This window comes from Ochotona princeps, chromosome 25 (genome assembly GCF_030435755.1).
Source record: "Ochotona princeps isolate mOchPri1 chromosome 25, mOchPri1.hap1, whole genome shotgun sequence".
NCBI lineage: Eukaryota > Metazoa > Chordata > Mammalia > Lagomorpha > Ochotonidae > Ochotona > Ochotona princeps.
In genome coordinates, this window is record NC_080856.1 from 16,368,359 (window position 1) to 16,395,817 (window position 27,459).

The following is a 27,459-nucleotide window of genomic DNA, read 5'->3' on the forward strand; positions in this document are numbered from 1 at the left end:
ATTTAAACGAGGCTTGGAGCGGGTAGGTCTTTTTTCCTTAGAGATGAACTTCTTTCTCTTGGACTAAATATCCAAGCAAAGGTTTGTGCCCTCATTTCCTAATGATCCTTTATAAAACACTAACTCCCACGAACAGCAGCAAAATAAACAGATATCATCTTGGAATTCCACAAGTGAGAAGTGTTTTGTAAGAAATGTTGCAGAAATTCTGGTGGGGAAATCTGAACAGCCTTCACTGGACCAGGAGGCACGAAGCTCCTTCACGTCTAATCCTCCGCAGCGTCCCAAGCTTTGGAAATATTTCTAGGGGAAAAAGATGATAAGAGGATTTCACCTTATCAGTTTAAAAAAAAAACTGAGCTCACTGATTTTCAAACTGAATCAAATGTTATTGCTTTGGGAAAATCTTTTCATAAACTGAAACAAAACTTCTTGCTTTCTTAGCCAAAGGAGCTGTGTCCAGTGATATTACTGTCCCCAAACACAATCAAGGTCCCTGAATCCTGCCTCTTTTGATCTCAAAAGGTGGTAACATTCAGTTCAGAGCTCATTCATCTGTAAATTGCATCATATTCTCTCTGAGTTATTTAAGAAACAAACTCTGTTTGGTTTCAGGCATTTTAACCTGCTAAAGGCAAGAAGAAGGGTTCGCGAGGTAGTTCCGAAGGGTTTCCACTTGCCACCGCCACCCGCCAGACACAGCAAAATGATCGAGCCCATTGGGAACCAGTACGTCGTGGCCAGGCCAGTGTATTCATCAAATGGTTTTGCGGAAGAACATAAAAGGAAGGAAAGACGTCATAAGACAGTTCTGGATCATCTCAAATTGTGCTGTAGGTAAGATATATTTTTTTAAGATAGTAGGAATTTAAGAAGAGCTTTCTCTTACATTTTCCTAGCTTGCAATTGCTCCTTTCTGGCTGCCGTCCATAACCTCAAGGAACCTTTTTTATCTTCAGTTTCCAAGCCGCCAGCTCTCAGGCCAAGCTTGAAAAAAGGCAGTGTTTAGCACCAACACCCCATCCTGGCGACACAGAGCCTCTCTAAGTCCAATATCCTACAGTTAGAAACACAGGCAAAATCTCAACCACACTGTTGCTCAAGGGGAAAAAAAAAAAAAAAAAATATATATATATATATATATATATATATATATATATATATATATACACAGAGAGAGAGAGAGAGAGAGAAATCCCTTAATAGTGACCAGGAATGGGCAGGTGAAGTGTGTAGCAGGTGAATGTCAATGAAATTGCTAGTTGAATCTCCACAACAGTGTCATCTTCATTAATGTTCCACCTGCAGTTAGGTGCTGGACTAAAGTTTGGTCTTCATGGCCTGACCTGTGGCTTTCCATGTTTGCAGATGTTCCTCCAAGAAGGCCAAGAGGATTCTCCTCTCTTTTCTACCCATAGCATCTTGGTTACCAGGGTACCGGCTGAAAGAATGGCTCCTCAGTGACATCGTTTCTGGGATCAGCACAGGGCTGGTGGCTGTCTTGCAAGGTAACTTTTTTTTTTAAAGATAGAATTTGCTTACTGTAAAATTCACCATGTATTGTGTACAACTGGGTTGTTTTTAGTACATCTGCTTGGTTACACAGCCTCACCATGGAGTCCAGAACAGCTTCACCTCCTCCCCAGAACCCCCTTCCCATAACCAGTCACTTCACATTCCCATATCCACCGCTCACCTGACAATGCCTTGCTGTCTCTGTGGATGCACATACTTGGGATATTTTATGCAAGTGGAAGTATAACTCATGTGATTCTTTATGGTTCATTTCTTTCACTTAGCATAGCATTTCCAAGGTGTGTCTGTATTATAGCTGGATCAGTCTCTCATTCTGTTTTATGGACATGTAAGAATTTATTATCTATATGCAGTGTCAGGATCCACTGAAGTAGCAGGATTGACTTGTAATGATATAGGGGAAATGGGGGGGTGTAGGAGGAATGGGGAGGGTGGAAGGAGAAATCCCTGAGCCTATGGAACTGTATGAGAGAGAGTTTAGAGTCGATTGGGCTATTGGTGTGGATAGACCACTTGTTGCTTATCCATTCATCAGTCGATGGACATGTGAGGTGTTTTCACTTTGAGGCTATGATAGGTTGTGCTATGATGAGCTTCTATGTAACCTTTGTGTAAATATGTTTTCACTTTCTTGGGTATACACCTAGACGTGGTAGGACAGATGGTAGCTCCGTTTCATCACCTGCAGGAATGCCAGATTATTTTCTAAAGCAGCTGTACCATGTTACAGTCCCACTAACAATGTGTGAGCATTTAAGTTTCTCAATTTAATTTAATAAATTATCAATAAATTCCTCAACACTTGTTATTATTTCTCTCTTTTTTATGTATATGAGTTACCTTGGTGGATGTCCAGTGGCATCTCTCTGTGGGTTTGATTTGTAGTTCTCTAATGACTAATGATATCAAGCATTCTTTTGTGTACTTATTGGCTGGTTGCATATCTTTGGGGAAAATGTTTATCCCACGTCTCTGACTCTCTTTTCAGTTTTATCATTTATCTTTTTATCGTGGTGTTACAAATATTATTTCTTTATTCTGGTTACTAGGTTCTGATCCAACACACAATTTGTAAACAACTGCTTACTTCCTATAGGTTGTTGTTTAATTATTTTACTAATATCCTTTGAGAACAGGTTTTTTAAAAAATTTTTATAAAGATTATTTTGTTCTTGGATGCTTATGTCATTCGGTGTTACGTCTAGCAACAACTGCCCAATCCAAGTTTATGAAGATATATACCTAGGATTTCTCCTAGGAGTTTTGTAATTTTAGTGCTAGCATTCATATCTGTGATGTATTTTGGGTCAAAAAAGGCACAATGCTAAATACTAGAAAAACCTAAGGAAAACTAGCACAAAATAAACCCCCTTGCTGTTGGTGTCATTACAGGTTTGGCTTTTGCACTGCTGGTCAATGTCCCCCCAGCCTATGGGCTTTATGCGGCATTTTTCCCAGCCGTAGTATACTTTTTCCTCGGTACTTCTAAACACATATCTGTGGGTAAGTTCATCCCTGGGCTGATCCGTGGTTCACATTTGCTTTTTTTCTTCATTAATTCTTTTAACCGCACATTGTATCAGTTCCAAGTTGTACAAAATCCAAGAGAAGAGCCATAGTTTCTGGCTGGAATTAGGACTGGAGCTTGGGAAGAAGGGCAGGTTTCTCAGTTGCTCTCAGGAGGCACCCACCAACCACAGTCTACCCTCTGTTGATCAGGTCCGTTTCCAGTTCTGAGCATGATGGTGGGTGCAGCAGTAGTGAGACTAGCCCCAGACCCCGGTGATACTCCAGATGGCTCACCCAACAACGGCACAGAGGAACTCACACAGAGGAGGATAATGGCGGCCGCGTCAGTCACATTCCTTGCTGGAATCATCCAGGTGAGCACACATTTTTCTACTTTTTTTATTTCACAACTGTTGTCCCTACTCTTTGGGTGGTACCTCTCCTCCAGAGGCCCTCAAGACAGTACTTTAGGAAGCATCATGGCCCATAGCCAAAGGTGCTGGGGTAGGTGGCATTGCAAAACCAAGTGAATGTGAATCTGCATAGGAGTCCAAATGGGAGTGAGGTGGCCCGAGTGGAGAAGAGTGAGATGCTCAATAAACTCTAAGGGAATTGAGACAATCACATCTACAGGTGAGTGATAGCTACGCAAATAACTGGAATCTTTTTCTAACTCCTCAGTGACCATACTCTAGTTAGAAGGGATGGGCTTTGCACTTCCAACTGGCTGAAGCAAAGGTGGAGGGTGGGAAGAGCGAAAGAGCACCGTGGGAGGAACTAAAGCCTCACTCCCAAGCCACACCTTCACATTGTGGGTTGACTGGGGAAAACAGGGCAGTCTTTTCAGAACATCACCTATGTTTAACATCAGTGCTGCTACTGATTGAAACCATCTCTTAAAGAAAGAAAAAGTCAATCTCTTCAAGGACACAAGTGTGGTCCTATTGGTAAACAACGTGGCTCATTGATTCTAATGAATTTCTGAACCCAAGCACATAAATGGAAATCAACTGAACTTTCTTATCCACAATTCTGGTTGCATTCTGGGGCCATGAATGGAAAGACAAATATCTAAGAGAAAAGGAATCAGTCCAAATCATTGATGCTTTGGCCCTTGCCTTCAGCTAAAACCAAACACTTCCGGTATCCAATATGCAGTTACATATTTCTTAAGCAGGTGGAGCAGCTTGCTTGAGGGTGATCAACTCATGTTACAGGAGCTGAAAAGTGTAACTCTAACAGTCTCAGTGGTACCAGCATTGGGGTAGAGGGTATGGCTGTGCTTGTTACACTGGCATCCCATATGGACATCAGTGTTTGTCCCAGCTGCTTCGCTTCTAACCCTGATCCAAGCAAACAGCCTGGGCAGGGCAGCAGGAGACAGCCCTAGTTTTTGGGCCCCTGCCTCCCACATGGGAGACCCAGTTGAAGTTCCTGGCTCCTGGTTTCAGCTTAGCCCAACTCTGGCCATTGTGGCTATTTCCAGAGTGAATCAGAAGACAGAAGATCTCTTTTTCTTATTTCTCACTCTCTCTCTAACTTTGCCTTCCAAATGAAGAAGAAAATCACCTCAGCAATATTGATGAGAACTGATGTTACATGAGATTCTAAGGCTCTTAGTTGAGTCTTTAAATTCCTTTATATGTAGGAATATAAAGCAAATAGGTCTATTACTTCTTTGGGACAGGCCGGAGTCATATCCTACCTGAACATTATATGACATTCACTCTGGGGAATTGAATGCGCAGAAAGGAAAGGGGGAAAGGAACCCTGACAGGGATGGGAGAGGCTTTCCAGAAGGAAGAGGCACTGGTTCTTTCCAGGTAGGTGTAAGTGCTCAGGCTGATCATTTACAATTGGTATCATTTCTGTCACTGATTGTTGAGTTTGCCAAGTTTTCCAATGAAGGCTTTTCCTTTGGGATCATTTCCATAGCTGATCGCTGAGTTTGCTGACAGGGGCTTTTGGTCCTGTCTTTGCAGTTGGCCTTTGGGATTCTGCGGATTGGGATTGTGGTGGTCTATCTCTCTGAGTCCTTGATCAGTGCCTTCACCACCGCGGCTGCCCTCCACGTCGTGGTGTCCCAACTCAAGTTCATGCTGCAGCTGACAGTCCCCTCATACAGCGATCCATTTTCTATCTTCAAAGTAAGTAATCCTGTCACTTCAAAGTATATTAAAATGCACAAAACTCATCATTGATATTTTGTAGTGAACTTTGCTTTCATACGGTTGCTTGGGTACTTCCTCGTGATTGCTAAGGAACCAGAGAGTTGGCAAATATATTCACTTGAATAAATAGGTGGCTTAAAAAGAGAACACAGAGACTCAACCACATCTACCATACAACTGATGTTAACTGCAGAGATGAACAATCCCTTTCTTTACTACTTGACTCTGGGGCATTTCTAGAGAGAACAGAAATCTAAGTATATTATTAAATGCTTTACTCTCCTGGCAACGAATTTTAAAAATGTTCTCCAGATGTGATTTCTTTACCAATGTGCTCATGGAGTTACTACGTTACCCTGTTTCTCACAGGTATTTTAGATTTGAAGTGCTTGAGTCTCTTAGGCAAAAAAACAAAAGGAAATCAACCAATAGGAAGACAAGCCAGCGGTTTTCCCTTCCTCCAGAGGATGCAAAGCCAAACAGCATCAAAAGGCAAATTGCAACACTCCTGGTTTTATAAATCATTATTGTTTCAATTTTGTTTTTAGTTCTAGCATTAGCAGCACTCTGGATTTAAAAAGTGGTTTCAAATGCTCATAATTTAAGGCCAGAGAAAAGATCTTACAGAGAGTGAAAGTGAGGCACAAAGATAGCTCACTGGGTCACAGCTTGTATGCATTGTATTGGGACATGGTTTCTTGTGATTGGCTGAGACTCAGTTGCTTATTACAAGAGTAACTTTTAGGATTGGCATTGTGGATAGCAAAGTAAGCCTCTAACTGAGATGCTGGCATCCTAGATGGGTGCTGGTTCGAGACCCAGCTGCTCTACTTCTGATCCAGCTCCCTGTTAATGCACCTGGGAAAGTAGCAGAAGATGACCCAAGTGCTTGGGTTCCTACACCCAGATAGGAGACCCAGAAGCTCCTGGCTCCTGGCTTCAGCCTGGTCCAACTGGCCATGATAGCGATTTTGAGAGTGAACCAGTAGATGAACATTTTCCCCTCTCCTCTCCTCCCCTCTCCCCTCCCCTCCCCTCTCCCCTCCCCTCTCCCCTCCTCTCCTCTCCTTTCTTCCCCTCCCCTCCCCTCCCTTTCCCTCTCCTCTCCTCTCCTACCCTTCCTTCCCCTCCCCTCCCTTCTCCCCTCCTCTCTTCTCCTCTCCCCTCCCCCTCCTCTCTTCTCCTCTCCTCTCTTCTCTCTGTAACTCTACCTTTCAACAATCTTTTTTAAACTGTAAAAATAAAAACATGTTTTTTCAATAAAGAAAGTGGATTACACATTGGCTACCCATCAGGTTAGGTTATCAGTTTTATACCAAATGTATATAAATCCCTCCTTTCAGCTGATTGAAATTTGAGAAGTTGACCAAAACCTTGGGCTTTGGCTTCACTTTCCATCACCATCATAATTGAACATATTTGGTCTCATGTGCTGTTGGGAAATAGCAGAGTGGTGGGTTTTGTAAGATAGAAAAGAAGAAACAGAACAATAGACGCAAATGTTTGATTGATTAACATCTGGGAGAAAATAATGGTTAAAGCAAAAGTGACTACTTTTCTGCACTGACTCAAGCTGGAATCTCCTGCTTGTAGGGAAAAAATAACTGGTCTGTTGGGGTTTCTCCTGCTTCCTTAAAGTTTTGGCTTGCTTGTGTGTTGTTTAGCATAGATGACTCCATTTTGGATTGGTCTGACACACTGGAGCCCAACATAGGATTTCAATCCAAAACAGGGTGTTCCTATTTTTTTCCCCTTCACGAACACATATTGATCTCATTACTTCTGCCAAGATAGTCTTTGGCAGTCTGAGCCAGACTTTGTCCCAAATCGAAGCCAACATGCTCTCAACTCCCATCCAAAGCTTTGGCCTGTTCCAAGCCCTGGCTATTGCAGCTATTTGGGGAATGAACCTGCAAATGAAAGATTCTCTCTCTCTCTCTCTCTCTCTTCCTTTCAAATAAATCAATAAACTTTTTAAAGAGGGTAAGGTGGGGAGGGAGAAGATGTCAGCTATGAAAAACCCTTGGGGTTTCTAAAATATACCCCAGACAGAATAATGTGATGATTTTAACAACAAAAGACCAAAAAACCTAGGGACAGAGAGTATCAATTATACAAATGTGAGACGTACCCAACAAAATTTGACACTAATCGAAGAGATTTTCAACAACAACAAATAGCAGGTACATCCCGAAACTACAGTTACACCTGCACTAAACGAATACAGCCTTTTCCTTTCACAAACTTGATCATTGGAATTGTTATTGATACATGACAGAACTCGTGTGCCAGTGTTTCTTCTTACCTGTTTGAAAATGGTTGTATCTAAATTATGCATTCATAGGAAACTTTTATGTCTTTTTTTTTCTGATCATAGGTCCTGAAGTCCGTATTCACACAAATACAGAAGACCAATATTGCAGACCTTGTGACATCCTTAATCATTCTCGTGATTGTATTCATCTTTAAAGAAATCAACCAGCGCTTCAAATCCAAACTCCCAGTGCCCATTCCCATCGAACTCATTGTGGTAATTGGTCACCTTAAGATCTTCTGTCATAGTTTCTTCTAATATTCTCATGTTGAAAATCTTTTGCCATCTGCGAGTCAGGAGGTTTTCGTGAGCAGTTGGGTATCAGGTTTAGTATGGTTGGCTCTCCATTAGGATCGAGTAACTTTGTCTTACAATTTTGGGTTCGTTCTTCACACAGAAGATGAGAGTACAGAGAGCAGGAGCTCCAAGAAGAAGATAGAAGCAGTTTTGTTAATGGGTTGTGATTCTTAGACTTAAGGGTTGGTTTGGACAATGGGTTTTGATCTTGTGGTCATTGCTTTTTGCTTTGTTTTTGGCAAATAAGCTTCATGGTTGCTCCTCGTGTTTCTCACTTGAACAATTTGCCACTTTCCAGACTGTGATCGCAGCAGGTGTGTCCTACGGCTGTGACTTCGAACATAGGTTCGGCGTGGCTGTGATTGGGACCATGGAGAAGGGGTAAGTGTGTGCCTTTCATGACAGCCTCTCCAAGCTCTCAGCATGGAGTAAGCAGGCCATCCAGGAAAGGCATAAGCTGAAAGAAACTTTCCTGCACCTGTCACATGGCTCTGCTCCTCTGCAAAAAAAGAATATCAGGACCCACAGCTCTTAACATCAAAAGGTTTCCCCTTGCAGAAGTGCCCACAAACCAGGCAACCAGGGACCCACACAAGAGAAAGCAAGCTAGCCAAGCCATGGAACTGAAAAGTGAGGCAAGTTAAACTGCTTCTCCTCAGAGACACCAAGTGACACCAGATTTCCTTGTCCATAAATTACTATAAACAGTAAGCAGTGTCTTGTTTGAGGTTACTGTAGCCAAGGCCTTGGAGTCCAAAGGAGACACTGAGGGGACACTGGCATACCGCCTGAGTGACCCGGATGGGTACACACTGTCCTTGCTTGTGAACCAATGCAACACAGGACTCAAGCCCCACTTCCCACAGCGAGAGGCTGGGAGCCCAGTTCACAGAGAGTCTGCACTTTTGCTCCTTGACATTTAATTGGCTAGGAGAGAGAGGTCTGGTTACCATCAATTTTGTTTCTTTCCACCCTCTGGTCATAGATAGCATCAACTTCTTTCAAACTAACAGGAAAGTTTGTTTTCCTGTTGTTTTTTTAGGAAGATCTCTCAATATTCCCAGATTTAACAAGTGTTTGAGAATTCTGGACCTTACTGGTTATGTGTTATGTTAGCTTCAAAGTAGCCAAATCCTCTTAAAAGCAAATACACATGCTTTTTTAAAGGAAAAATAAAGAATATTTATCACCAGATCTTTGTGAAGGATTTAGTAAATCTGCACCATCACTTTTAAATTAGAAAATTCAGCAGTGGCAATTAGGCTACACATCAAAAGCCTTCCTAGGATTTCCATGCACCTGGCAACTTTGAAGGGCTCATACTTCATTTTATTGTTTTAGGAGACATAAGTCACATACAAAAATCACTAAGTGCGCAATAAAAGAGGCTCTCATCTCAGGAGTTTGGGAAATACATGATACGCGTATGATCACAGGGTGGTGATCTTAAGACTTTGTTTAGTAAACATATCTTAAATGTCAGTGGACTCAATCATAAAGTTTTTGGGTTGGAGAGGTGAATGCTTATAACAGCCCTCAGGCTCTACCCAGGAGCAGTGAAACTTGGTGAGTGAACTCTGGAAGCAGACAAAAAACTCAATTCTGTGCCGTGATGTCCTTGTAAAGGTAAAATGAGACAAAAAATAAGAGTTTCTACATCCTCCAAGGCTTCAATGATTTGATTCGTGTAACATGCTTAATAATCTAGCAGAATGCAATTGTCCAAACTACATCAACCCCATGACTAAATTATGCCCACGTTGGGGTGGAGTTCTAAGAATTGCCATTTTTTCCCCTGGGTGTTGATTGAGTGGGCATTTCTGCTGCTCATACATAGGTATTCCTGAGCGGTAATAGTGATTTAATAGGTCTGCTATTAGTTCCACTTTGGAAGTTACTCTGTGAAGGTACATCAACCACTTGGAAGAATCTTGCCTGCTAAGAAGGCTTATGGAAGCAGTAAAGGAAGCACAAAGGAGATATGTAGAGTCGAGAGGGATCCTGTAGCATCAGCCAACCTTGTGTCTCACACTGTGCAATCACTTTGTGTTCATGGTTTTTATTGTGCCCTCCTTCTAAAACTAAAGAAAACATGAATTGTCATCCTCACTTTACAAATGAGAGAACTAGCTGCAGGGAGAGTGAGCAGTAGAGCCAGGCAATGAACCATGTGTCACAGTACTTTACAGGGTTCAGAGACCAAAACAAAAGAAGAGTAGGGTCCTGGATATTTTAGTATAAAGCACAAAGTTTTATTGTATCACTGATGTCAGATTTGTTCTTTTTTTAAAAAAAAAAAAAACTTCCTTATTTCTTAAAAAATTTTTTTGAAAGTCAATCACAGAAGGAGAGAGACTTTCTGGTTCATTACCTAAATGTCCACAAGGGCCAGGGCTAGGTTGCACTGGAGTCAGGAGCCAGGAACTTCACCCAGCTTTTCCTCATGGGTGGCAGGAGCCCAAGGGCTTTGGCTATCATCTGCTGCCTTCCCAAACTGCATTAGTGGCAGCTGGACTGGAAGCAGAGCAGCCAAGACTTGAACTGCTGCTCCAATATGGGATTCCAGTGCTGCAGGTAGCAACTTAATCTACTGTGCCACCATGCTGGTTCTTAAAGCTAACTTTCTGTCTTAACAGCAATAGAGTATGGAATTATGGTACTTATTTAAAATTAGAACTGAAAAAGTGTTGTCATAGATAGTCACAAACCATGAAGCAGGCAGGTAGAAATTGTTGGATCCACTTTATCCACTGGCAGTTAGCTTTAAGTCACAAGCTGATGCATGCAAGAATTGAGCATTTGATAAACTGATGCTGAGTTAGTAAACCTTTTGCCATAATTTGTCACTGTAACTTAGTCACTCCAAGATTGTGAGGCAGAAGAGGTTCCCGTGAGCTGTCTGTACCTGAACTGAATTACTTTAAGCTGGGACTCATTCTCCATTGGCTCCATGGCTGGCCCTGGCAATTATATGGCATGAGACAGAGCCAGAAGCCCATCTATTTACTGAAGTTTCCATGAAAGATCATTGTTATCAATGAAAAAGTTGTTTTTTGTTTATTTGTTTGTTCTTTAGTTTGCTTGTTTGTTGCCTGCCTTGAGTCAGAATTGTGTTTCCTCAAATGGTTTTAATCCAGGGATAACTGTCAAAGACATTGTGGTGATGCTTTGTGACCCAATATTACAGTTCTGGTGGAATCTAAGACATTTTGAATGAAGATTATGGTGGTCTGGATGTACATCACAGTGTGGTAAAACTGGCAAAATCATATTCTGTTTACCCAAGTCATGAAACTAGATTTACGGCTTTTTAGCAAATATAAGCTTCACAACTTTTCAACAATAAGACAGCAGAGCTCAACTCTTTTGGTGGGAACAACTTGTTGGAAGTCATGCTCCAAAGTGAGGCATTGCTTGGCCAGGATTGCATTTACTCATTGATCTGCCCAGTGCTTAGATGCATTTTTAAGCAACTTGATGACATTTAGAATTGTTTAACTTCGATTTCAGATTCCAAACACCAACTGCCCCTGATATTCAGATTTTCCAGGATGCCATAGGAGATGGTTTCTCCATTGCAATCGTAGGCTTTGCCGTGGCCTTCTCCGTGGCCAGTGTCTTTTCCCTCAAACACGATTATGCGATTGATGGCAGTCAAGTGAGTATTCAACCTACACTGGATATGATGAAGCAACTTGATGTAGTGTGCGGTGTGCACTTCTCAACGTTTCCTGCGTATTCGCTTGTCAGGAATTAATAGCCTTCGGACTGGGTAACATAGTGGCCGGAGCATTCAGAGGATTCGCTGGAAGTACCGCTCTCTCAAGGTCAGCGGTTCAAGAGAGCACAGGAGGCAAAACCCAGGTACCTGAAGATCAGTCCTGCTTAGCGCCATCCTGGCATCAATAGCTGGGAGATCCCAGCCAAGGTAGATGGCGAATACGTGATGAGAATCATTTTATCTTTCCAGATTGCTGGAATCCTGTCTTCTGTCATTGTGCTAATTGTCATCTTAGCCATTGGGTTTCTTCTGCAACCACTACAAAAGGTACCTACCATTCCTGTCTCTTTAGATACATCCCTGTCTTTGAGGTGATAGGCTGAGGAGCCTGCTTTTAACCTCTGGAAGTATAAGCGAGACTGGAGGAAAATGAAGTAACCACAAACTTTCAAGAAGTCTTCTTAACTACTCCTCCATGGGCCAAAGATATTTCCTTCCTCTTGGCAGAAGTTTATCTGCTTTATCTGCTCTCCTCTTTGCCTGTGCGGAGCCCAAGGATAACTGATGTTTACACAGGAAGGCACTCTGGCCCCTCAGCTTCAACATGCCCTGAAGTGAAGATTTCCTTAATGGTTGAAGTCATCAGGTTCTTTATCTAATTCAGAGAGTGGTGCTACCAGCCACACAGCCTGTTCTTAGGAACACGCCCTACAGCTCCTAGAGATTTGGTTTCATTCCAAGACCAACACCATCAGTTTGCAGGATGAGAACAGAGAACCAGGCACAGACCCCACCACCCTTTGAACCTCACGATATTCTGCCTGGAAGTTTTGAGAATTTTTTTTAATGCTTTGTGAATTTCTAGGATATCCTGATTTTAAAAGTAGCTTCATTCCCTGGATCACAGCATCTCTAGGAAACTAGATGGCAATAAATACAACTACATGGCTCTTCGTGGGATTGTTGTTAAGATTCCTGTTTATTTACTTGGAAAATCACAATTACAGAGAGAGAAGGCAGGAAAAATGGAGAGAGAAATCTTCCATCTGCTGGTTCACTTCCCAAATGACCTTAAGAGCCAGAACTTGGCCCTGGCCAAGTCAGGAGCCAGGAACACCCACTGGGTCTGTCATAAAGGTTAGCAGGGGCCCAAGCACTTGGGCCATACTCTTGCCTTCCCAAGTACATTAGCAGGGAAATGGATTGGAAGTGGAGCATCCCGGACTCCAACCAGCATTCAAATGAGATGCCAGCATCTCAGTAGGTAACTTACACCACTGAGCCACAGCATGAGTCCCAGGGCCAACATCCTTGGCTAAATCTATCATGTATCCTTAGTTTGCACATCAGTTCACATTCATGTGAGGCAATAGCGGGAAACAGGATTTAGGGGCTTTCGGGATTGGAGGATTGTGCCTACAAAGCCTTCCTGTCCCCTCAGTGTGAATTACCATTGCTTCTCATGCGCAACATCTTGGAACTAAGGCTGATCAGGAAAAGACAGGTCTACAGGGGTATTTTTGATGCTGTTTTTCACCCCTCACAGCTGGGTCTATAACTACCTGGTTCTGAACTGTGGTGCTCCTTAAGGCAGAGCAGAGTGAAAAGGCATTTTAAATTTTTCATTTTATTTAATTTTTTATTAGCATATAGTCTTTGTACTCTCTTTTTCCCCCCTCAATTTTGAGAAGTAGAGAGACAGAGTGTGGAAGAGAGAAAAACAGAAAAACACAAAACTCCCATCCTCTGGTTCATTCCCCAGTGTCTACAGGAGCTGGGGTTGGGGCAGGCGGGGAATCAGGAGCTCAGTCCAGGTTTCAGTTATCACCTGCTGCTTCCCAGGGTGCACATCCGCAAAAGCCTGCAGGTACTCTGATATGGGTTGCAGGCATCCCAACCAGTGGATTAAGCACTACCCATGAGCTGAAGCTCAGCTGTGTACCTGCACATTTTTATGGGGTACAGTGCAATATCCCTTACATAGACAAAGCATAAACAAATCAAGCCTTTTATTCTCCTTATCTGCATTTGCAACCTACTTGCTCCCCTCCTGTAGCTTTTTAGCACAATCTATAACACGTTATTGTCAGCTGCCTCATGCCATTAAATGACTCTGAAACTAGTAATTTCTGTCAGCCTGACCTCCCTCTCTCTACCTCCACCCTGCCCATCCTGTAGTAATTACTAATCTATGTTCAGCAACTGTTTTTTTTTAAAGATTTTATTATTATTGGAAAGCCGGATATGCAGAGAGGAGGAGAGACAGAGAGGAAGATCTTCCGTCCGATGATTCACTCCCCAAGTGAGCCGCAACGGGTCGGTGGACGCCGATCCGATGCCGGGAACCAGGAACCTCTTCCAGGTCTCCCACGCGGGTGCAGTGTCCCAAAGCTTTGGGCCGTCCTCAACTGCTTCCCAGGCCACAAGCAGGGAGCTGGATGGGAAGTGGAGCTGCCGGGATTAGAACCAGCGCCCATATGGGATCCGGGCGCGTTCAAGGCGAGGACTTTAGCCACTAGGCCATGCCACTGGGCCCTCAGCAACCATTTTTAACTTGCATATGTGAAAGAGAAAATGTGGTCTGGGTCCTTCTGTGTCTGACTTTTTTCACTCAACGTCATGATTTCCGGTTCTATTCATTTAGCTGCAAATGTCAGGATTTCTTTCTTTCTTGTGACTGAATAGTGTTCCATTGCATGTGTTTTGTATATTTGATTTTTGTTCTCCGTTCACGTGTCGATGGACACCTAGGTTGATTTCATGCTTTAGCTCTTGTGAATTGTGCTGCAGTGAATATGGATGTGCAGGATCTGTTTGATATGCTAGCTTCAATTTCTTCACATATATGCCCAGACGTGGGTGAGCTGAATCAAATATTTTTAAATTTTTGAAGAATTTCCATGCTGTTCTCCTTAATGCTATATTAAGTTGCATTCCCACCAACAGTGTAGAAGAGTTTTGTTTTCTCCACCTCCTAGCCAACATGTCATTTCTTGTCTTCCTGACAATAGCTTTCACCACTTTTCAACTGGCATTCATTTATGTGCTATTTTTTATCTGTCATGTTCTTTTTTTAAATATCTCTCTATTTCTCTGGAATGCAAGAGTTACAGAGAGATGGAGAAATGCAGGCAGAGGGAGAGATCTTGCATCCACTGTTCACTACCCCAGATGGATACAATGACCAGGGATGAACCAGACAGAAACCTAGAGCCAGGAGTTCCACCCAGGTCTTCCACATGGGTACAAGGTTACAAGAACTTGGACCATCTATTTGTTACTTCCCCAGGCTCATGAACAGGGAGTTGGATCAGAAGCCAAGCAGCTGAACTCAAACCAGTGCCTATAAGGGAAACTGGTATTGTAGGTGGCACCTTAACCTGCTTAACAGCCCCTGTTCCCTTTTTAAAATTGCTGAAGACCATATTTCTTCTTAACAATGACTTCCATTCTCACACTAATTAAGATTAGCTCCAGAAATACTAAGATGTAAAAAGCATTTATGAAAAATTTTTAATACCTGGATCTGTTCAACAATCTTCAAGGCAGGCAGATAAATTTAGTATTTGTGTTTTCTTTGTACCCTGAGAGTCGCTGGCATGAAAGTAGTCAGAATACAAACTCCATTATCCATTCAGAGTGGAACAGCTTGAATTTGGTGTAGGGCTGGAGAGGGTGTATTCCTTCTATGGGGTTAAAATCCAAAGAGGAGGACCTGGCACTGTAGCAGAGTGACTTAAGTCCTCGCCTTGCATGTGCCCTGGATCCTATATGGGTTCTGGCTCATGTCGCAGCTGCTCCACTTCCCATCCAGCTCCTTGTTTATGGCCTGGGAAAGTAGAAGAGGGCTGCCCGCAGCCTGGGGACCCTGCACCCGCAGGAGAGACCCACAAGAAGCTAGCTCCTGGCTTTGGACTGGCTCATCTGCCATTTGGGGAGTGTACTAAGTGATGGAAGATCTTTCTTTCTGTCTCTCCTTCTTTCTATAAATCTGATCTGCCAATAAAAATAAATAAATCTTTTAAAAAAATCTGAAGAGGTGAGTGTCTTGAGCCAGCCGTCCAGCATTTTTTTTTACCCTGACCATCAGTTTCTACAAGACCACTTAGGTTGCTTGGCCTCAAGTGTCACTATTTCTGAAGTCGGGATTGAGTGGTATCACTGTTAGGGCTTCTTAAGTGGCCGTGTGGGGCGGGCATTTGACTTGGCAATTGAGACACCAGTTGAGGTCTTTTCCTCCTGTGTTCCATGCATTCCGTGCCCTCCTCTAGATCCTAATTCCAGCTTCCGAACAGTGTAGACCTTGGGAGGCAGTAGGAGGCGGCTCTAGTAGATGAGTCAATGCCACTCACTTGGGAGACCTGGGCTGAGATAATGACTCTTTGCTTCAGCCTCCTCCAGTGAGGCCAGTGTGCACTTTGGGGGAGTGAACCAGTGGATGGAAGCTCTTTCTGCCTGTCTCTAGCTGCCTCTCAAATTAATTAGCTAATTAGCTTTTAAAAAGAAGTTGTTTCCTGGATGGTTAGTACTGTCTGGGGAAGTATTAATTCATTATCTTATTATTTCATTGATTACTATTCAGTTGCTCCTATAGGCATGTGTCCTAAGAGTTTCTAGGGATATAGCGGGGAGCAAGAGAGACATGGCCCACGCTGTCCCAGAGGGTCTGTGTCAGGTTGCTGGTCTAGTCACCGATCATCACAAAGGTTTGAATTCGCATGGCAGAACCTAACACTGCCCAGGTTTTTTTTTTCCCCTCTCCCCTACTTCCACAGGACAACTTCCATTCCTTCAACTCCAATAAACAGATACACATGAGATGATGTCTACTTGGCAAGAATTTTTTCCAAGCCTGAGCCATCATAACTCTTAAGATCTAACCTTCTCCATCCTGAGGTGCAGGCTACTAAGTACCCTCAGATCATCTACAGGATAACGTCAATGGGCACTGCAGCCCTTGTCACCATAGTTGGGGACATAGCCATGTCTTGGGAATAGGTCAGAGTCCCAGTTCTGGTGTGTCTAACATAACATTGCACCCCAAAGGGGTGTGTCCTTGATAGGAGTGGAGGCCCTTAAACGATTCCCTTATCTCTGGCCTTCACCTTTGCCTCTATATAGTTTCTTTGATTAACTTCAAGTACATTTGATGTTTGTGTTGTTCACAGTCTGTGCTGGCAGCCCTAGCGCTTGGAAATTTGAAGGGAATGCTGATGCAGTTTGCTGAGATAGGCAGACTGTGGAAGAAAGACAAATACGATTGCGTGAGTAGAAGAAAGGATACTTGGAAATCACATGTAACACAGTGCATTTTAACGCTGATGTAAATCGCATATTTATAATCCAAGCTAATGGAATGCTTCTTCCTAACTATCGGTTCAAAATAATCTAAGCTGGTTACTTTATCTTGAATTTGCATGCTCTAAAGAGCAGTCCCTGGCATTTTAATATCAAAGAGCAGGTTGTTTACAAGAGGACATATTCCGTGAATCATGTAAGCAGCACTCCCTCAGAGTGGTGCTAAAAGCTCTCCCAATCACCAGACTCCAGACACTGGATTTCCGGTGTGTATTGTATGAATTGTTCTTCATCACATGTTGTTCCTTCCAGAGAACCCGTGAGAAGCTTAAATTCTGAACATTTCTTCTGGAAATCATTGTCTTGGGAAAAGGACACCCCTTGCTCTCAGCGTGACTCTCTGTGAGGAACAGAGTCCATAATTTAATCAGAGTCAAAGTCTGGAGTGTGATAAATGCTTGTTAGCCTGCCCCACGGAACTTTGGGAACACAAAGTAATAGGTCGTGTTTTGGTTTGCTTTGTTCCTGATTGGAAATAATCCTGGGGGATTTTAATGCCGTTTGACCTCCTGGAGAATTCTCGTGGAGATGGTTGCCACTAATTAGACAGCAGTAGAGATTAGTAAAGGTCCTAACATTTCATTTGGTGATTTTCATGAACATCCTACTAGGTCCAGAATTTTCTCTATGACAAACTTGATCCTATTTCTTTAACTGATTCCAGAGGTGCCTACAGAGCCTTTCAGTACTCTTCTATTTGCGGATTTCTAAGTCCCAGAACCTAAGCCAGTAGAAATGACCTCTTACAAGAAGTAGTCTTCCCTGTACACTTGTTCCCTGGCCCAAGAAAGCAACTCCCAATCTCTTGCTCACATGTTCTCATAATTGTGGAACCAAGACACTAGTTTTTCATCAAAGCTAATTGCGACGTGTGTCTCGCTCTCTGCTCACAGTTAATTTGGATCATGACCTTCATCTTTGCCATTGTGCTGGGACTCGGATTAGGTCTGGCAGCAAGTGTGGCATTTGAGCTCCTCACCATCATATTCAGGACCCAGTTGTGAGTATATGTTGGGCTCTGTACCAGCAAACTACAATGAATCCAAGCTAGAAGAGGAAGGTTGGGGATAGGGTTAGCGTTAGGGTTACGATTAGGGTTAGGGTGTAGGCATATAGCACCTGGTTGACCAGGACTTCCTTGCTCCAGTTACTCGTCTAAGGCCGCTGAGGCGCTCGAATGGCCTAGTGGTAGAGTGTCCGTTCAGGGAGACACCTGCTGCTGATCTGTTCCTCTGCTCCCTGCCTTGACATCAGTTCCAACAAATCATACAAATCATTGTGCATCCACCTTAAACCTCTCAAAGGCCACTCTTATTCTAGCTTTTCCTAATGGCCACTTGGAATTCTTCATGCTTCCTAGTTATCCAGCTCAAGTATCATTTTGGTTTTTAAACCTGTGCCATTTAATATCACCACCATGCACACGGTCACTCAGCCTGTACTGGATTGCATGGTGCAACGGAGAAATCAGACTGCACAAGCTGTGATCTTGAACTTAGCTCCTGATGGGTGGGCTACATGGGTGTTGAAATGTTCCTGAACTCCTTCGTTCATCTAGATTCTTGTTTGGGTCTGTATTGGGAACTCATCAAATACAGAGAAAAAATGAACAGTCACATAGGCATGTCATTATTTCTCCATGTTCTCACCTGTGTAACTGGGGGGATCTGATCTACCTTCTCCCACCCACCGAGTAACTGTGACATTCACATTCAAAATGACAAAAGTGCTTTGTAAATTGTAGTGCAGCAAATACGAGGCTTCTTGCAGGAGCTGTGCAGGGGCACAGAGATGGTAGTATATAGGGACTCTAATGCTGTGACAATTTCCCAACCTTTTAGATTTTGAAAAGTGAATTTGCACTGACATGCTAAGAAAAAAAATCACTGTTATTAGTCTTTCAGGTTAACAAATATTCATGCAAGCATGAGTGATTGGTTATTATTTTTCCCTACAGTCCAAAATGCACCACCTTGGCTAACATTGGAAGGAGCAATATCTATAAGAATAGAAAAGACTATTCTGACGTAAGGAAGATTCATTTTTTTCTTAGACTTGCTAAATGATACCGATATGAATCTAACAGGCACCATCTGATATGACCTCTCTGCCTTCCAGATATATGAGCCAGAAGGAGTGAAGATCTTCAGATGCCCAGCTCCTATCTACTTTGCAAACATTGGTTTCTTCAAGCACAAAGTGATTGAAGCTGTAAGGTTTGGGGTTATTTAACTTTCTGTTGTTGTGGTCATCTGCTGAAGGTCTGGAAGTGAAATGTTTGTTCGTGAGCTAGGAGATAACTGCCTTCACCTAGCCTGAGGTTGAGGTCTTGTTGTGTCCCAGATCCCAGGGCAGGTGAAACCACCATAACAGTAGTCTATTACTAGCAGGGGGCTTCAGAAAGTTCATGGAAAATGTATGTTATGAAACAACTATGCATGGATTTCAATGCTCTTATGCCCCAAAATAAACTTATGTTTTAATGTTATTTTTGCATGAACTTTCTTGGAGTTCAGTATAGAATCCTCAAACCTAACACTAAAATGATGAAATTTGTAATAAATATTACAAAATAAGTGAATAAAAATTTTACCAAAGACTATTAATTAGGTACCATACAAATTCAGCAAATAAATTAATTAAACTCCCGAAGATTTGTGTGTGTGTGTGTGTGTGTGTGTGTAAAACACAGAATCAGGTAAGGTTTAGACCCCTTCATAGACAATTTATGAATGAATCCTGGTGGGGACAGAGGCTTTTCAGTGTTGATACCTGCCAACAATCTGACCTAATATTGTTCCTGACGTTATTTAAACCATGTTGGAATTTTAAATCACAAATGCCATTTTTATGTATCTCAATCCCTCAACCCGTTGCAATCAATGTTATTAGAATTATCCTGTATAAACAGCAGACTATTCTGTACCATTGTAACACAGCACTGGGTTTTTCAGATTGGCTTCAGTCCACTCCGAATTCTACGCAAGCGCAACAAAGCTTTGAAGAAAATCCGAAAGCTGCAGAAGCAAGGTCACTTACAAGTGACACCAGTAAGTTTCTTCACTGTGTGTCCACAGGGTATCCCCAAAAGCTTAGTGAAATAGAATTCAGACTGTTCCATTTTTTAGAGGAGATGCCAGGTAAACTAGCTATTTCATATGCCCACTAATGTCATTTAAAAAAAAAAAGTTCTACAATAAATACCTGAAAAAAATGTGTAAAGTGTAAAGGCTTGAGTGGTTCACAGCTTTGAGGCTCAAGAAGAAGATCAGACAATCCTATTGGTCCAGCACGGGTGAGGGTGGCAGGTGGGAAAGGCAGGGAGCCTCAGGAGGAGGAGGGAACACAGAGCGAGCCAGGGAGCAGAGACAGCGGCTGGGCCTGACACAGGCTTTCACGCGAACCTTCTCCTGAGAGCTGCCTTGCAAGGGCGATTCCTAGTGACCTAAGCACCTCTGCTCTGCCCCTCCTCCTGAAGACCGTCCTTGGAATTTTTTTACCACCTGCTTAGGACCATCAGCTTATGACTTAATAGCTTCATGTCTGCCTGAGTTCAGGAGCCTAATCTTGTTCACACCACAGCAGCCTCTTTGAGAGTCTCCCCAAGGTGGAGCCGTGTCCACACCCCAGGGCTTGCTTCAGGAGCTCCCTGGCCCATCCCAGATACTCTCAGTGTTTTTGCCTGGTCAGAGCCATCATGCCTGTATCCTCTTCCACAGAAAGGATTCATATGTACCGTCGACGGTATCAAGGATTCTGATGACGAAGAACTGGACAACAATCAGATCGAAGAGCTGGATCTGCCCATCGACACCACCGACCTGCCCTTCCAGATCGACTGGAATGCTGACCTTCCTCTCAACATCGTGGTCCCCAAAATCAGCCTCCACAGCCTCATCCTCGATTTCTCAGCCGTGTCTTTTCTTGACGTGTCTTCCATGAGAGGCCTCAAAACGGTAATTCTTCCCCAACTCCTTCAGTCACTACAGGAAAAAAAAGTATTTGTGGAAGATTGCTTCATTTCAAATAAATTATACTGTTAGTATATTCCATGGAGAGGTTCAGGGAGGCTCTTTAAAAGTACATTTCCTAGGACGTGCATTGCGGCACAGCTAGTTAAGCCACCTTTGGGGCACCTATTGCCTCTGCCATCAAAGTGCCTGGTTCAAGTCATGGCTACTTCACACTTTCAGTCCATCTTCCTTCTGATGAGTCTGGGAGGCAACCAATGATGGTCCAAGTACTCGAGTTTGTGCCAGTCACATGGGTTACTCCAGTGGAGTTCCTGACTCTGGCTTCAGCCTGGCACAGCTCCAGATGTTGTGGCTCCCTGGGGAGTGAACCAGTAGATGTAAGTTCTCTTTCTCCGTGTCTCTCCCTTTCTCTGTCATTCCATTTTTCAATAAATCTTAAAAAATAAAATAATACAAATGCGCTTCCCATAACTCTGTAGAACTTCAAAGACAACCAAGCCTACAACTCCAATGAATGATGAACCTGTAGTTCACAACTACACTCACCTATCAAATATCAAGTGTGATAAGCATCACATCTGAGTTATGCTAAAGGCAGGGAAGATCTGGAAAAGTCCTGGGAGGAAAAATGGAGCAGTGGGTCCTATTATTTTTATTCTCATTCATTTCAGTTGATTTAATTTCACTTACTCAAAAACATGTCTCAAAGGAGAAAAATGGAACACCTTTCACTGCTTTTCAAGGCCACTGGCAGGGAGCTGGATCAGAAGTGGAGCTGTGGGGACTTGAACCAGCAATCAGCAGTGCCAACTTTACCCACAATGCCACAGTGCCAGCCCCAACAATTCTTTTGTTATCCTACAGTACAGCACAGAAGACACACACTCTGACTTTTGTTGCTTGAACTCAGTCCCTAAATCAGTGCGTGGCAGGGATATTCTATAAATATCAGTTAATGATGATGACAGTATGCTCATCTAACCTGATAAGAAAATAAAGCTATTTTTCTTATCTTCTGTGATCTTAAGGATATCAATACTTATATTTGCTCATAGCCTATAGGTCAGAATTGAATAAACATTCATTAATGCTGCATATATTGTCACTGAAGAACAATGAACAACTTACAAACCATAGATCCTTGTTTGTTTTATATTGTTTACTTTTAGACAGAAAGCTCTAATCAAGATCATCTCATAAAATATATTATTTTAAAGTTAAATCAGAATTGATCTTCTGTGTTCAGGAAGAACATTTTCCCTTAATACAGCCTTGATGAACAATCATTTTTAGCTTTTGCCTAACGAGGAATACTCTTTCCTTGTAGTTTGTTTCTTCCTGTCATGGGGCCTTGTTTTTAACTTTAGTAATTCTGTATACTAAATCTCTTTTCAAAACGTAAATGGTTCTGGAAGCCGTATCTTCCTAGTAAGATACAATTGTGGCAGCTTCCTTTGCTATCTGACAAATGAAATTATTCCCTAAGGAAAATCAACTTGCTGTTGTTTTGTTTTGAACAGATCTTGAAAGAATTTTCCAGGATCCAGGTGGATGTGTATATTGTTGGAACTGATGGTGAGTTGTTTTTATTTTGTGTCCTGACAGTCACTTCAAGCCGACTTCCTGTCCCAAAGAATAATTATTGTATATGATCACATGAGGGAAATATAATTTGCACCTGAGCCAATGGAAATCCCTACAGAAGTGTTGTTTGTCTATGTTCACATGTAATTAAGTGAATTTGCCGTTTGAACCCTGATTGATAGACAGTAGTACATCAACCATTTCTACTCGAATCCTCATGAGAGTACCCTAGCTTTCTGTCTCTCTCCCTACCCTCCCTTGCCGTCCTCTGCCCACACCACATTTGCTTCTGCTTCACCCAGCTTGGGAGACTGCCTTGGCATGGTTATCTGTGACACCCAGATTGACAAGGTCCAGTGCTGCCCTCTGGGGTTCCTTCTGCTGGGATTGGCTTTAGTCTTTAAAATGCCCTTGCTCCCTGACTTGCGCATGACCGTATTCTGATTCTCCTTTCTGAGTAGTCTTCCCTGAGCTCCAACCTTCAGCTCCAGCGTTCTAAAGCCACGGGCTCTTTCTAGCCAAGCTCTACAAGCTTATGACTTCAAGCACATCTACATGTTGACGAATCCCCAACTTACACCTCGAGCCCAGACCTGTCTCCCGAGCTGCAAATCCCTTAAGGTTTTGCCTAAACAGAAAGCCCACTGACAAATAAATGATGCACTGTTGTTTTGGGGTTGCTAGACTTGCTATTTCTCAGTTACTAAACCTGTTTTCCGAAACTGGCTGATAAATAAGCCACACTCGATGCTCCAGTCAGCTGAGCAGGGAAAGTAACTCACATGGCTTTTACTTAAATAAAAGCGGATTCATTTCCTTCCCAAAACAACTTAAAGTTTTCTTGTTGAATCTTTTCCTTTTGACATGAGTGCACTCAACATGCATGTTCCAAGAGAATTGTTCTGTGACACATTGGTACTAACCCTTGGCAACCCCTAAACCCGTAAGTCAATGAAGGGCATAAACTCCAGGGGAAACCTGTGGCCACAACATGACTCCTCCTAAGTGCTTTTGTTTCTCGTTTCTTTTCAGACGAGTTCATTGACAAGCTTGCACAGTGTCAGTTTTTTGATGATGAAGTCAAGCAATCAATGTTTTTCTTAACAATCCATGATGCTATTTTGCACATCATGATGAAGAAGGATTACAGTGCCTCCAAGTTTAATCAGGTACTAGATCTTTGATGACTTTCCCATTTGTAACTAACCATCTACACTTTGTCTTAAATGTTTCTGTATAGTGTAGCATTCTTAAAAACTGGTCTTTAATCCACAATTCCATTCTTTTGCTCAGGAAAAAGAACCAAAATTTGATTTTACCATAAATACAAATGGAGGATTACGTAATCGGGATTATCAGGTAATATCCTTTGACTGATCTATCTTCATCTAGGCACCATAGGAATAACATCCTCAGAAGCAGTAGGGCCAGGCCCAGTGCAGTAGCCTAGTTGCTAAAGCCCTTGCCCTGCAAGCGCTGGGATCCCATATGGGCACAAGTTCTAATCCCAGCAGTCCCACTTCCCATCCAGCTCTCTGCTTGTGGCCTGGGAAAACAGTCGAAAACAGCCCAAGGCCTTGAGTTTCTGCATCCACATGGGAGACTTGGAAGAAGCTCCAGGCTACTGAATTCTAATTGGCTGAGCTCTTGCGGCCACTTGAGGAGTGAATCAGTAGACAGAAGATCCTCCTCTATGTCTCTGTTCCTCTGTGTATATGCAACTTTCCAATAAAAACAAATAAATCTTTAAAAAAAAAGAAGAAGAAGAAGAAGAAGAAGAAGAAGAAGAAATAATAGTAGCAGCAGTAGTGGTAGTAGTATAGTGGTAGTTGGGCCTCTTGACCTGCAGAAAGCCAGGTACTTTTTTGAGTCTCAGAAACTCCTTTCTAGAATATTGAATCAATGCCACCCGGTCTTGTAGGGAGTCTTGAAGTGAGCTCAAACTAGCCTAAAAATGTGTTTGGTGAGAATCAGTTGATCTGTATTAATGCAGTATTAGAAATATATTTTTCATCTGTGATCTTATTTCGGCCTTGCAATAATCAATGAGATAGGGAATGTGTCACTATCTGCATTCACAAATTATTGGTGGAGCTGAGGAATGAGTACATTTCTTCTGATACCCAGAAACACAACAACATTCATTTCTAGAATGTTCGCTTCTTGAAGGCCATGTCTGTAGTTGGGCAAAAGCATAATCACAAATCCAAACGAGTTTCTGCTATGGCCGGGAATGTGGTAGATGTGCTACATTCATGACCCGAATCCTTGCAGTGATAAACAAAGATATCTTCATTTCACAAATAAGGGCACTGAGAAACAGGCTCAGAAAGCCAAGGCACACACCAAGCCCAGCAACACAATCTGAACTATGATCTGGCTGGTGACAGGACCATGTTCTGCTCACTGTAGTTCTCCACCTCTATTTTGTTTTGTTTGGTAAAAGATGGATGGACTGGGTATCCTGAAGGGACTGCCTTCACATACATCAAGTGACATCAAGTAGTAAAGATCAGATGGAAAAGTCATCCCAGAGTGAGTTAGACCCTAGAGAAGAGAAATGCCTAAAGGAACACCTTGGGACTGTCTCTGAGGGCTGGATTCCAGACTCAGCTCTTGCCAAGCTTACCTATGAGGAAAGCCTCGTACAAGAAACTTACTCTCCAACAGTTGGATTCAGATTTGTCATCCCATGTTGAGGGATAGGGCATTCAGAAAGGCATCCCTACCTGAAAAGAGATCTAAACTTTCAAAGCCAGTTGTCTCACAAAATGTGGTCAACACCATGACATCCCTTGGCTTGCCTATGATTAGCAAAAGAAACATTTAACACCAGCGCTTTGCTTTGCTGGAGGAAGATGAATTAAGGATTGCAGATGACTGTTAAATCCTGGCTACTGAGTAATGATTATTGAAAGGGATTGGATATTACAAATCTTTTAAAACTTTCTGTCTTATTCCAGATTCCAAATGAAACAAGATTCTAAGGAAGGCATAACTCAGAGGGATTGTCACACAAGAACAACTTTATGCCAACACACTTATTGGTAACTTCATACGTTGTATGAAGACTATTTGTATTTGACAGAACTATGTTTCAAACTTTTGGAACGAGTTTGTTCTAGCATGGTACAATAAGTTTGACATGTCTAGTCTGAATTTATGTAAATATTGCTACTTTTATACTATGTAGATTTGTCAGAAGATTTTATACTATGTAGATTTGTCAAAGATTCTCTGCTTTGTATGTGTTTTTGTAGCACTGGTGGATTGCCAACACACCATCATGGGTGTGTTTTACAGTTTATTTACACCATTGCTTTGAATCTTGTAATTTGTACAGGTAATACTAGTGTGTCTCCATTTCAACGATTCGTTGTACAGTGAATCTATCTTATTCTGTCAAATCTGTTAGTTTGTTGGAAGTTGCTTGCGGTGGGTCCTTTCTAGTGGTTCAGCCAGAAACCTGATGCCTGAGAGTCTGCTAACAAACCTTATAAAAAGCCGTCATCACCCAGATTTTGTGATCATCACTTCAACTTTTTACTTCATCTAACCTTATATTAGATTCAAATACGATCTTTCTGTTACTATGTCCTTACAACTCATTTTTGAGGTGAATGTTTATTTTCCCCCTCCCACTACTTTTTAGTATGGAAATTATACAATGATATTTGAGAAAGATTGTGGAAGGTCAGAATGAAAGATACATCTTTTGGATGCAAAATATATTTATATATTGAAAGCCATGCATACAAAGGTCTGCAAAACATTCACAAAAGATTCATATTATGAAAATGAATGGATCTCAACAATGTTTCACATCCAGAGAAATTTACCTTTTCTTTCCTTTTTCCACTAACTTTTTCAAGAACGCTCAGGTAAGCTAATAGGAGCTACACAATGGTGAAGCAGGAAGGTGAGACGTTGGCCATCATGACAGAAGCTAGTTCTTCCTGGTCTCAAAGAGGGAAAACATGACGGGGGAAGTGGGACTTTGCAGTTTTCATCGCTGGCCATCCTCATCTGCAACTCACATGGCAGAACGAAAGCTCTGGCGCTCCATTTTAACTGGACAAGGAGGTTCAACAAACCATGTCTCTCTTTCATAAGCAATGTTCTTTGTTCAAATTTGTATTTGTGCATGCCATGGAAATTAAACATCAACTCCAACAGAACAAGATGTGGTACCCTCTATTAAACATTGAACCCATTTGTCAATGGGGAAAGCTGTTTCAGGTGTCTTTGATTTTTACCTTCCAATGTGTGTTGTCAGAGGGCCCTGCCATCCTTGGCTAGTGTCTTTACTGAGAGAGTTTGCCTAGTAGAGTTAAATCCAAAAAGGTAGACTTAAGATGTGTTCCATGGTAATCTTATTAAAAACTAGAATACCAGTGTCACATAATACAATGTAATTACTGAAGTTAAATAATAAATAATTTAAAAAAATAAAAAAAAAAAAACTAGAATACCAGCACATTTTCTAATGCTTCTTAAATTCCTTGAGTTACAGGCAACTTAGGGAATTTCATGTAAATACACATCTATGATTACTATAAATCACAGGTTAAGAACTTCTCCTTTATAGAAAACAGAGCAGAAATGGAAACAGAAGCCTCTGCAAGTGAACGTTGGGCCTGAGAGTGAGGCAAACTATAGGGTTGCTATGGAGCTGTCACTGAGGATTGCATCTTGCCAAGCCCTCCACTACACTTGCCAGTCCACCGAACAGGGAACCTGCACAGGTGCTTCAACTCTGGTGCCCATACCACAGTATCTCCCCCCTTAGCATCTCAGAGGTTCACACACCCTCATCTTAAATGCTGCTTTTCTCCCAAGTCACTAAGGTTGATACGCTTTGAGTAATGGGAAGCTGTGGGGCTGGGCCTCTCCATGCCGGCCTCAGAGCCGATACTGGAAACTAACTGGTGCAGAACTCTGACTCTTGAATTTAGGAAGAGCTGGAGATGAAGATAAAACACATCAATCTGAGAG

The 27,459-nt window shown here is 42.3% G+C and overlaps 1 protein-coding gene across 1 annotated transcript in view; it reads left to right on the plus strand.

Moving 5' to 3' along the window:
- The window catches only part of SLC26A3 (solute carrier family 26 member 3), a 34,631-nt gene extending 8,967 nt beyond the window's left edge, over positions 1-25,664 (plus strand). The window contains exons 2-21 of the mRNA XM_058655049.1: positions 616-837; positions 1,369-1,508; positions 2,929-3,039; positions 3,256-3,419; positions 5,028-5,192; positions 7,594-7,746; positions 8,126-8,208; positions 11,338-11,485; positions 11,578-11,691; positions 11,798-11,875; positions 16,717-16,812; positions 17,800-17,906; positions 18,864-18,933; positions 19,025-19,117; positions 19,861-19,956; positions 20,626-20,862; positions 22,401-22,455; positions 23,497-23,633; positions 23,758-23,823; positions 25,428-25,664. Coding sequence (XP_058511032.1) covers positions 707-837; positions 1,369-1,508; positions 2,929-3,039; positions 3,256-3,419; positions 5,028-5,192; positions 7,594-7,746; positions 8,126-8,208; positions 11,338-11,485; positions 11,578-11,691; positions 11,798-11,875; positions 16,717-16,812; positions 17,800-17,906; positions 18,864-18,933; positions 19,025-19,117; positions 19,861-19,956; positions 20,626-20,862; positions 22,401-22,455; positions 23,497-23,633; positions 23,758-23,823; positions 25,428-25,451 — 2,268 coding nt within the window. The 5' untranslated portion in view covers positions 616-706 and the 3' untranslated portion in view covers positions 25,452-25,664. The remainder of the gene's footprint in view (positions 1-615; positions 838-1,368; positions 1,509-2,928; positions 3,040-3,255; positions 3,420-5,027; positions 5,193-7,593; positions 7,747-8,125; positions 8,209-11,337; positions 11,486-11,577; positions 11,692-11,797; positions 11,876-16,716; positions 16,813-17,799; positions 17,907-18,863; positions 18,934-19,024; positions 19,118-19,860; positions 19,957-20,625; positions 20,863-22,400; positions 22,456-23,496; positions 23,634-23,757; positions 23,824-25,427) is intronic.
- Positions 25,665-27,459: the final 1,795 nt, after the last annotated feature.